Genomic DNA, 12,227 nt, shown 5'->3' on the forward strand with positions numbered 1-12,227 from the left:
TTCTGTACGTTAACATAAATTTTTTTTAATTAAAAAAAATAACTCAAAAATAAACCCACGAAAATCGTTTTTGTTTCTTCGTTTGATTTCCTCCTGCCGCTCTTTTGCGACTCCATCGCCGAAATTGCGCGGAAATTAGGAACTATGCAATTCCGCTCCACGCAATTTTTTTCCCTTCAGTACGCATGAACATAAAATAAATCGGAGTGATTACTTTTTGACATAACAGAGAATAGCCCTTTGGGGAAAAGTTCTCCAAGTCTTTCGATCGTCTAGCACAGACTTCTGCAGGAATTTTATACAATTTTATGAAAATTTAGCGCCTCGACTGACGACTTTCGCTAGGCTATCGTTTCGAGAAATCAATCTTCAACCGTCAAATGGCCTGATCTTTAACCGTCTTTTGTCAGAGCAGACAAGCCTTTTACAGTTAACCGTCTGACATACTTCTTCACTGAGACTCTCTTTTGCTTTTTTTCCAGATCTCTTACCTCTTAAGTGTTAAAAGAAAAGAAAGACAATCTTCCCGAGATAAAAAAAGGTTTGCATTTGATTGGTTAAGCTTAGTGTGCATCTTGAATGAATTCCTTCTCTTTCTGCAGGTTACGTCCCCCGAAGTTTAACGTTCTACACCCTAACACCAGCACACAAAATCTCCATACTGTTCTTTATACACATATCAAACTCATGGGGTACAAATAGTCTTAACATGAATGTAGTGACCACGCCCACTTCAACACCCCACTCAAATCGAGTGTAATTTTCGAATGTTTTACCATCGTATGGGATTCTCTACGGAAAAAGCACTCAATGTACCTCTGAAATATTAAACTATAATATTGTGGCTTTCTATTTCGCTAATTTTCTAACTTTAAGGTAAATTTTTTCCCTCGTCATTTTTACCTTTTCTCAGAGCGGTTGCGTGAAATTAACAAGGCGTTTTGATCAAAACACGACCGAGCAAAGGGTCTCTGGCGATATCTCTTTTACGCAGGCGCAAATTAAATGTACCGCCAGAATCAAAAAGAGGAACAAATTTCCTTTATTTTGATATATAAAGTGTCGAACAAAAAGCAGATTTACCCTCGTCAAATGGCGTTTCAAAACAGCTGTATCTTCCTCCTTTTGATTTTTCCTGTTTTGTAAGCGTGAAAGCAGTAGGAGAGGGATCGGGAAACACAGAAGGCGCTTCGGGAATTAATCTGCCATCGTTTACTTACAAGATAAACAAGTAAGATTTGTGAAGTTTGTTGAAGAATGAAGTCTTAATAAATGCCTTTTTTAAGCTTGTTTGCTGGATTTTTCGTAAACTTCCCTGATTAATTTTTCGTTTCAGCTTACTAATCTATTCTATTTCAAAGCAATGTAAAGACGAAGACGGAGAACCATGAATCGGTCCTTTCAACAATCGCGAACAAAGTGTTTGAGCAATGAGGTATACGAGGTGTAATAATCAATAGCCACATATCAGAAGTCTTCAGAAAGAAAGTATTCTGTCTTCAGAAAGCTGTCAAGAAAGCTAGTAATCGTGGCGGAGGGAAATTAAATGCACTTCTTAGCAAGTTGGAAACGAGTCCTCGGTATCGATTTAATATCATATCGATCTCGATATGATACAGTTTTGTATCTTTCTTCCGTGGATTCGCCTTTCTAACGGGGGTGTATGTTGAGTATTCATTGCAAAATCGCTTTGTTTTTTAATTTCCCTCTTTGGCCTGTCCGCCATTTTGAAAATTCGTAACGGAGAGCATGCGTATTACGTGGGGTTAGTGGTTGCGTACACCTGGAACCGAGAAAAACAAATGTTCGTCGCTCTGGGGAAAGAGTTTGATATGTTTCTGTGATACTAAGGAGGATTGCTTTCAATTTTTATTTCAGTGATCATTACTCCTGCTCCGTCACATGAAACAAAGCTTACATGTCCAGGGATTAGAGCAGTCTATTTGTTTTCCCTTTTCTTCCTTTCATTGGCCGCTACATGCAACACATTTGCAGGAATATCCTTATAAGTAACTAACCACTAATCATCCACAGTGATGGAAGTTCCCCAAGCTCAAAGAAGCAAAACAATCCATTAACTTATAGAAAATGAGCGGTTGAATTATTTTTGTTTCCAAAATGCTAAAGCATTTTTTTATAATTTAGCCTGTATGTTTAAACAAATAGTCAAGGTTGTTTTGTTTTCAGATTGATCACCATGACTAAAGGTTTAATTTTAGGTATTGACTTATTAACTACCTGAATCGATAAATCACATTTGTGTTCTCAACAAGGATCTTATAAAAAATAGTAGCATTACGTTTTGTATCTAAATATATATAACGAATCTATGAAGCGGTAATATTTGATTTTGCATCAGTTGGTAAATCATTACAAATTCGTGCATCCCTAGAAGAGACCATTTCAGAGTTCCAAATGTAATGCAAGAAATCAAGAGAAAATAATTGTCCCATTGTATCCTTTGGAATAGACTTCTTTGCATCTCTGTACCGCAGGGACAAGATGAAAACATCTGAAAAGCAATCAGAAACAATGTTAACAAGAAAATTCAGTGAAAAATTAATCTAAAAATTAGAATTTAGTTTTCGAAATACCTTTTCTTTGTTTCTTTATTCTCTTTTGCTTTTATTGCATATATTTTTTAGACCTCTGACTGCTTAAGCACTACGAAAACGATAGGTTAAATTCTTACCACCCAAAAAAATCTATATTTCAGGTACCTGAAAAAATTCCACGTCCTCAGGGTTCATGTTCAAAATGTTCAAACGTGAGTTATCATCTGCATCTACTTACCGTCAGTCAGTTTAATCTCTGTCAGTCTACAGTGACTCTGTATCTTCTCGGTCTGGATCAAAGGCCTTAAGATGCCAACTGATGGTATCGTGAACCACATCGCAATAAAGACCAGCACTCTAAACGAATAGGCTCAACATGGGATTAGTATTTATAATTAGGTTACATTGGACCAGCAGGTGTCATCTCCCTATTCAGTATCAAAATCACTAATAAAAGCGAATGTGCAGTACGAGACAAATGTATCGTTACTGAGTCTTGTACGCTTACAGACAGTGACGATCCATTCTACGATCATAAATCGACTGATCCGAGCGCCGATACGTTGGCTCGGCTGCTCCGACCCAAACAAAAGATTACTTAGCTGTTGTTAGATCAATCATGATCAATAACCGCTACAAACCTTGAAAAGGCTACTTACGATCTTGTATCGATTCGTGATGTTAGATCGTAAGTTCTTTGAATTCCTACACACATATGATATACGACGTAGCCATTAGAAAAATGATTGTCACCACGATGTTAGATCAATTGTCGCGATCTACAATCGCAGCCAACCTTGGAAAGACTATTGATGATCTTGAACTGATTCGTCTTCCAAGATCATCAATAGTACAAGGGAGCAACACTCTCCAGAAGTAGGTATTCGTAAATCTTATACCTGCACAGACGAGGTCCATACCACTCCAGGTTCCATTCTCTGAACATTTCCTGACTGTTGAACCGATCTCCTCAGCTCTTTCCTTACAAGAGAACCTACATTCTGCGCCAAGTGACATCTCTGTGGAGTTCGTGTTACATCCCAAGAGTATGCCATTGGTTGGTAAAGTGCATTTAACAGCTGAACAATAAAAATCAATATGATTATCTAATAAATGATCGAACTAACTCTAAAGTGAGATGGTGGTTGCAGTTAAAATCTGTTGGGAGTACCCTTTTCTCAAAGTTTGTCGCACAGTTTTCGAATAAATTTTGAGAATTATTTCCACTTTTCTTTCAAATAAAAAACGAAAAAAACAAGTAACAAACAAACAGGCAGACAGACAACATTACTCCGCACTATTTAATACTCAAACTTCGGCCGATCGAAACTTTGCAATCTGATTTGCTTAGCGGAAAACGTCAATGGCCATTTTCGTAGTTAAAAATAGGAAATATTGAAGTATGATCTTCTCTCCTAAATCATCACACAATTTTTCATCGGAAAGTGAATATACTGCTACTTACTTTGACAAATAAACTCTCGTCCACTCCAGGTTCCATCGTGTTGACATCTTCTTTCTTGAGAACCATAACCTTTGTAGCCATTGTTGCACAAGAACTGACAGACTGTATCATAATTTACACTTGCATTTCCTGGGCATCCAAGTATTGCTCCATCAGTCGGCGCAGGTAACGCCGGACACATTGTCACTGCAAAGAAAAAGGAAATAAAACGTAACAAAAGTATCTGGAACTGTTGTTTTTATACAACAATGATCATTCCAGATAAGAAACCTACACACTTCAAATCAACAACAACAGAAACCTTAGAGAAAAATGTTTCTCGTCTTGTCACGAGCGTGCTCTATTTCCATTTAGCTATTTCTTTCGCCCAAGGTAGAGTCTCTGTGGCTCAGTGGAAGAGCATCAAAGCGCGGAATCCGAAGGTCTGAGATTCGATTCCTTATGAAAAATTAGAATTTTTTTTCTCTATCCCACGCTCGTGACAAGACGAAAAACATCCTTCTTTATTTCTTTACAGAGCTCAAAACTTACCATCTCACTTATTCTATTTACAAGCAAAATTTAGGGGCAGATATGGGACTACCTTGCAAAACTTATGTTTACATTTTGTCATTAACCGTTTCGTTTTAGCATTTCAAAATAAACGATGGAGAAAGGGAGCGGTTACAACCTTCAAGAAAAAGAAGCTCTTACTTTTCGACTGCGTTCACTTCCCTCTCTAATTAAGTTTTTCTCCTTCCATCTTCCCGTGCTACATATTTATAAGTGTAGTTTGTTAAGTTGCAACACAAACCTGGTAACTGCAGTGAGCCGTTCAATGCGACGATTCCCCCGGTTAAAATGCCGCCGGTTGTTACATTTCCTACCACTGTTCCATTATAGGCATCTAATTGAGAAACCCAATTTTGATTCCAACCATTGATGAACAAATAGGACGACGTAAAAGTAACTCCACTGAATGACATTCCTGGCCGGTGAAAGAGAAGTTTTCTGCTGTTTCCATTGTAGTCAACGGATTCTATCACGTCCATTCCATCGTCCACCCAGAAAATAAGTTTGTTTCGTCGATCAAGAGTGATACCATATGGCTTCAAAAGATTGGTCGTTACTATGGCGACACGGTTTGTGCCATGTAAAGTTAATTTCTCGATCTTCGGTGGGTTCCCCCTGTCAGTCCAAAACATCAATCTGTAGAGTAAATCACCTTAATTATCTATTCATAAATTTCCTTAGAGAGATAGAGTGAAATATGCTCTTTTTAAACTTTTCTTCATGGTCTAAAGGGGGACAACTGTAACCCAAGTTGTAATGAAAGTCTAAAGCTGCAGCCTTGGTCAATTTGGAAATGACTGAATAACTCGTCTTATTGCTGAAATCCAAAGCCAATATGTGGTCATAACTGGGAACCAAAAGACATGGATGATTGCAAGTACGTTGTCTCAGTTCTACAGGAAATAATAAAAAAGGCAAAGTACTCGAATAGCAATATTTTTTATACCTGCACTGATTTCTGTCGATTATAAATTGCAATCAACGCCTTTTAAATTGTTTTGACTGGTATTTATGGTTACTTAGTTTTAAGTGAAAGAAAAACGAAAAAGGTGATGAGGCACAACCCCTGTATTAAATCACATTGCCTGAAATGCGGGAGCCAATCGATAACTATCAATCCAAATTAAACTCAATTTGATTCATTTAATTGAAGAGCAGAATAATTGATATTTCTCGATTGAAAATACCAATTGATAATTAATTCGTATGGACCGATATTGTGAAAAGACGAAACTTGTATCAAGCAGGAACTTTTCTTTCTATGTAATTCTAACTTAACTAGGTTTTGGGAATATAAATGGAAATACTATGCCTATGTATATCGTAAGCTATTCAGCAAAAACTATAAAAGTTAGTTGATCATCTATTTAACAAATAGAGAAGCCTTGACTGTGCTCTGTTCTGTTGTAAAGCACGCAGGAAGCGGCTAGAGCACGAAAGAAGTGTAGGGGGAAACACGAGACGTAGTCGAGTGTTTCTCCCTACTTCTTGAGTGCTCTAGCCGCTTCCTAAGTGCTTTACAACAGAACAGAGCACCGTCAAGGCTTCTCTATTTGTTTTATAATAAAGAATCCGTTAAATTCCCCAAGAATTATTTTCAATTTTCAAAACAAATCGCTACAATAAGCCAATCAGAATTCCTGTTAGAATGTTTCAAATAATCTGATTGGCTGTACAAGACTAAAGCTGTCAAAAGTGTCAAACCATCAAAGTTCATATTCTGCAATAGTTTACAAACTAAAATAGCTCGGCATGTCGAATTTAACACTTTTGCCTGAAGTTTTTTAGTTTCTAATACAGGATCTGAAAGTGAAATGCTCAGTGAAATTCTGCCCAATCGTGGCTCACAAAAATACGCAAGTTATTTCACATGACAAGTAGAAAACAAACTGTTCAAGGCGAGTGTATTATGAATGAACAACAGCCGAATTCACTAAGACAAAAAGATCACTCGGAATGACAGCGCCGTAAAACTCGGTTGCAGTGACTGATCTGGCCTTCCACTCAACGCATCGGAAAGGTAATCAGGGCAAGCTGTAATTTTTTCACTCGAAGGGTAGTCGATTTAGTTCCTGAGGCTTGCTCCACTGCGATGACCGAAGATCGCCATGATTAGCTAGCCGCGATAGGCCTTAAGTCGCTCTGACACCATCATGATTAGTATGAATTTTAACAGTTATGCCAGGTTATATTTTTCATAATTCCTGTTTTTTTCTATTTTAAATCGAAACTTAATATACTATATAAGTGTTAGCTGTGTTTGATTTTTATTACCGTACGTAAACTCGCAATCTAACTGAGCGTGAAAACCGTTAACAAAACTCGGACTGTCTATCTTGTTTTATCTTTGAGGATTTTTGTCTCTGCTCACGTTACAGTAACGTAAATTACTGCGCCTGGCATTTTTGCAAACCTTTGCTCGCTTGTTCCGAAATTTCACTTTTATTAACGAAAGAAAAGCTAGAAAGAAGTCCCGGAAAAGGTCGGACATGGTACGATTTGGCAGATGGCGTGACAGCTTTAGCTCAGTTCTATGCTCTATACTCTCATAGAGCACGCTCTTTCAACCAACGACAGTACGTGTTATATCCGAGCTTTATTATAATATGCTCTTAGAGACCTAGTTTAGCAACCAGATTAATCGTTATCTTTTTATATTTTGTTTCCTTACAGATTTTCATTTTGGGTAAACCTCATGTATAATTCACGATCAGGAAAGAATTCTGCTATTCTAATTTCAGCCCTTTTTTTCAAACCTCTTTCGCTCAAGGTGACTTTATGTGAAATAAATCGTGGCTTTCATCCTCCGCACTGAATTTATAATCAGACTACTTCTTCGAAGAGCACGTAGCTCGTTAAGAAGCGGTTCCCTAGGTACCCCCTTTGTTCTCTAATCGTTCTGTTTACTGTTATTGTTATGTAACGGTCTTTGAAAGCTCTTTTCTCTGTGGATCTCCTTGTATGTGTAATTTCAATTTTGTTAACAGGATCCAAACAATTTTTAAATTCCAAATATCGTTTTTATTTTAAAAGATCTTAACTGGGAATGTATGCAATTTTACTGAGGTAGAAAGTCAATTTGTAAAGAGTCAACATCTCGAAGGAACATACTAGGTATGCAAGATCCACATTACGTAACTTGATGTGATTCGTTAGTAAAGTGTGACACGATTACTATGGAAAATAATTGACAGCCCATTAACTATCACCCTATTGGATCTGAGTTAGTGTTCCATGCTTTAGGGTAGTTTAAAAAGTGAATACAGAATAAAGATGAAACCAGCTTGAGTGTTAGAGAAATAAGGTTTGCTTCGAACTATAAAGGAGGGCACTCAGAGGCGCAAACCTGTTGTGCGCACATTCTCTTTTCTCAATCGATAATCATTATCTGATTGTTTATTATTTGATACGAAATAATGGAGTTAAGGTTTTACATTAGCATAAATTTAAAATTTAGAAAGATTGATTTATTGATTATGTAAAAAGCCTTGTCACATGCAAAAGCACAAAATCTTCATATATTTTTTTAATGAAGTCGGGTTTCTCACAACAAAAGAAAGCGGAATTGTTTATGCCGTTTCGTTTTTATGGCAGTTGTGTTACTATCAGTAAGACAGTTTTTCAAGGTCAAAGTCTGTCATCAATTCACTTAATCTGCTGACTGCAAAGCAAATCTAAAAATACTGAGATTTTGGTTTTATATCATTTATATTATTTTATTATGTGTTAGCCCTCTTTTTCAATAGCGACATTTAATGCCATTTGCAATGCATCGTCGTTTTTCTATTTCTTTGACATCTCACTTTGTTTTCATACCGCAAATATTGGAAAGTAGAGACCTTCTGTAACGCAACGATCGAGGTCCATGGTTGTGAACAAATTATTAGCATGCATTCCTTTCGATGAGACCGAATTCTTTGCAACAGGACTCCGTTGGAATCTATCTTTGCTAAGTTTTATGTTTTGATTGCCGATATCTTTTTTCCCTAAGGCACAGAGCCTAAATCAGTGAACTCGATCGGGGTCGGAAGCATAATAATAATGAAGAACAGATTCCCAAAGTTTCCATCATGTCATTATTGCATTAGATTCCAATACTCCATGTACGGATATCCCTTTCCTTCGATTGCAGTGATCAGTAACCGAAGAAAGAAAAGGATACAACAAATCCGAAAAATACATAGGGCCGGTTGTTGTCACAAGGTCTAACAATGCACGGTTTTACGCAATCAGAGGACTTCAAACTCTCTCGATGACCTCTCATTTAATTGAAAAAATGTCGCTTTCGGCCTTTTTGACACTGTTCACAAAAAGAAATGTTCAAATTAAAGGTTTAGCTAAATTGAAAATTAAAAGAAATAAGTTTCTAAAGAAACTGTGGTGCTCCGTCGTTGGAAGAGTATAACAGGGTAATGTAAAATTATCGACTGAGTTGATAATGTAAATTGGCCACCGTGAAGAGTTTGACTTCGTTTAGGATGCGGCTTTGTTAAACAACGTCTAACCTTTGTTTAAATAATCAGACCATTTTGTGATAAAGAGGTGTACGAATAAGTAAAAGATGTATAAATACGTTCGAGGACAATGGCGTAACTCAGAAGGCCTTGTAATTACACTACTCTTGGCATAACTCCTATTTGAACTCAATGACTATCCTTCGATCAATACATCGTACGATTGACTTTTTCTAGTCGTATTTTACCTTTAGTTTGGAGCCTGTTGGCTTTTCCGCTTCAACTTTCAACTTCGAAGTGAGCGTGCCATGGCTTGTATTTAAACAATTTCGGTTCGTTTTGAACAGGAAATGATTACTTGTCAAAAATCTGTGGCTAACCTGAAGAAGCAGATACCTCCTGAAAGCAAGCGAGACTTGAGATGAAGATTGTGCTCCAAAGCAGAAAAACCCTTTTGAGTCCTTTCATGTCTACGTTTGTTATTGTGCGCCGAGTAGGGTAAGACGGCTTCATTCTGAGAAATTTTAGTCATGGATATCGTAACACGTAAGAGAGGGGCCTGAGTAGAATTTAAATAGGACGTGAACTGGGCGATAACGCTCTGCTGGACTTACTGGTAGATAAGATTTGACAAAGCCCCCGATGAAACTTCACAAAAATACTATCTTTTTAATTACTCCTATAAAATAGACCTCGGTTCAAAAGGGCTTAAATGGCCTCGTATGTTCGTATATGCAGTGGCGGGACATTGGCGGGGGAGATGGGCGATTGAATTTTTATATATGGGTATTATTTGTCTCGCATCCCCGTTAGAATCATAAAAGCGATAACTAAGTAACATTGAGTTCAGAGACTGAATGCATTAAACCAGAAATATCTCAAATAAACTCGAGCCAAGTATACGGCCTTGGTCATCAACGAGTGCTCTTTAAGCTCCATGGTAGATCATCGAACCGTGAATTCCGAAGGTCTGTGGTTCGATTTGTCAAAGCGGACTCAGATTTTTCCTTCGTTCAGCATTTGTGACAAATTAACAACATGTTTCTTCGTCAACAGTAGAACTCAAAATTTATTATATGTGACCCTCCGCGGGATTCAGGGAATAAGGTGAACGTACGCACACGGCACGCTCACACGCTAAAACAAAACAACTAGCTTTTAACACGAGATCTTTATTTCGCACGAATACATGATATCTTCACACGCATGAAGATCACTGTTGCTATAGTTATATATGAAAATCGCGCCTTTCGATGTATTGCCTTCGACTTTGAGAAACATTGACGCTTACTTTTTTTGTTATTATTTTTTATTTCATCATGTAAAGTGCTTAGTTTGTGCAAGCTCCTTAAGTTTTGCCATTGAACGTTTTTCTCACTCTTTGTCTTGCGTTGAACATTATTTACTGCAGTCCATCAGCAACAATGAAGAACTCCGAACGCTCGTAATAGCGAGCTTAATGCTTTAACTCATAACATACCTTTGCGTAGTCTTCTCCTCAGTGATGTAGTCAGATATGGCCTCTCAGCGTTGTATTATACCCAGGTTCGCAGGCTTTCTGGAATATGCCTTGAAATTTGTGAACAGGACAAGCCAGGCGCGATAAGTCAGGGTAGGCGAGGACCTGAGGAAAAAGTATGCAGACGGCAGCCGGGGTAGGGTATGTGGGAAAGGGTTATATGTCTCATTCAGGATATTGTAAGCGGTCCTGAATCATCTGCTCGAGGAAGGACCCACCCAGCACAGTCCCTGCTGAAAGACCTGAAGGAGAGTTAGAGATATTATCGAGAGTAAGTGAAAGTAAACAGAACGCATTTCGCATGGCTAATTTGGAGTATACAGCTTCTTTACGTTCAGGTATACTGAAACAATATTTTCCCCATCACGATACTCAAGCTACTAAGATCTACTAAGATGGCTAAATGTTCAATACTATTTAAAAGGATTAATTATTGTGTACCTAATTATCTTAATGATAGCTTAAGATTATTAAGTTCAGTACATTCACGCAACACTAGATTTTGTAAATACAACTTTTTATTACCTAAGTTTAAAAGGGCTAGAGAAGGAGGGAAAACTTTTCTAGTTTCTGCCATAAAATTATGGAATCAGTTAAAGCCTGAATTAAAAAAGTCTAATACACTTAAGGCCTTTAAAGACAACGTATTTAAATATTACTATAAGGACCAATCATGCTTAGCTCATTTTAATCCGTAAATTTTATTGATAGTAGTTTTATATATTCTTACTTGTTTTAGCTAATTTTCTATTTATATTTCATTCTATTAATGATTCTATTGTATTTATATATTTATTGTAATTAGGAGGACCACAAGTTTATTAGTGTTTGTGCACTATCACGTGCTATCCTCAATAAATAAAGTCTTTCTTCTTCTTCTTCAGTGTGAAGCTTCTCGTATTTGCACCTCGGGAAATCTCGGCTTGTTAAGATGATAACTATTATTCCTAAACATCTACATGAGTATGCAAACCTTCAAGCTATGTAGAGAGTTTTCAAACATCGATCTGCAGATATTGTATCATTGTGTACTTACCACTCGTTGGATCTATAACCGAGACAAGCTATCATCATCATCATAACGTAAATCTCGTCCTTATAAGTGTTTTTTTCAGCTCAATCGTTGGCAATCTACAGTGAGTTCATAGCTATTCTGTATAAATTAAAGACTTAATAATTCATACTTACCAAATCAACAGCGATATCGTAACAACGGCTTAAGATGTAAACAGGACCAAGCCCTCAAGAAAGTTAGAATTTATAGTAGAAGTGTAATATAGCGAACCTGCACATGCTGCCGCTTATTCAATATTGATATCATTGAGAAGATTGAATACGGCGGGATAATGGCAAATGTATCGTCACTGAGTCTTAAACACATAAAGACAGAGACGATCCATTACGCAATTGTAAATCGAGTGATATATGTGCAGATGCACACTATCAGCTGACAGAACCCATACATAAGACTGTTGCGATGTTGTTTGATTGATTGTCATGACCTACAACTGCTTCAGCCTTATGAAGACTATTGACGACCCTATATCGATTCGTGATCCAGGGTCGTCAAGTTATTAGATCTCTTTCACCGTACATTGATTGATCCATGTACAGAAATATGAGATCAACCGCGTGGCCCCGAGAATTAACGGATGCAACGATGTTAGGTCGACTATCGCGAT

General features: G+C 37.3%; 1 protein-coding gene across 3 annotated transcripts; it reads right to left on the reverse strand.

The window, feature by feature from the left end:
- Positions 1-1,872: 1,872 nt before the first annotated feature.
- On the reverse strand, positions 1,873-10,645 carry LOC131795312 (complement C2-like). 3 transcript variants are annotated; one of them, XM_066174331.1, is made up of 6 exons: positions 10,507-10,645; positions 4,814-5,208; positions 4,021-4,206; positions 3,455-3,634; positions 2,794-2,912; positions 1,873-2,512 (listed from the first exon to the last, which is right to left on the reverse strand). In XM_066174331.1, the coding sequence occupies exons 2-5, from the start codon at positions 5,202-5,204 to the stop codon at positions 2,860-2,862; spliced, it is 810 nt and encodes a 269-aa protein (XP_066030428.1). In that variant the 5' UTR covers positions 5,205-5,208; positions 10,507-10,645; the 3' UTR covers positions 1,873-2,512; positions 2,794-2,859. The 3 variants fall into 3 exon arrangements, with proteins under 3 accessions (XP_066030428.1, XP_066030427.1, XP_066030426.1); XM_066174330.1 differs by having other exon boundaries at positions 2,721-2,912; XM_066174329.1 differs by having other exon boundaries at positions 2,794-3,634.
- Positions 10,646-12,227: the final 1,582 nt, after the last annotated feature.

This window comes from Pocillopora verrucosa, chromosome 11 (genome assembly GCF_036669915.1).
Source record: "Pocillopora verrucosa isolate sample1 chromosome 11, ASM3666991v2, whole genome shotgun sequence".
Lineage (NCBI taxonomy): Eukaryota > Metazoa > Cnidaria > Anthozoa > Scleractinia > Pocilloporidae > Pocillopora > Pocillopora verrucosa.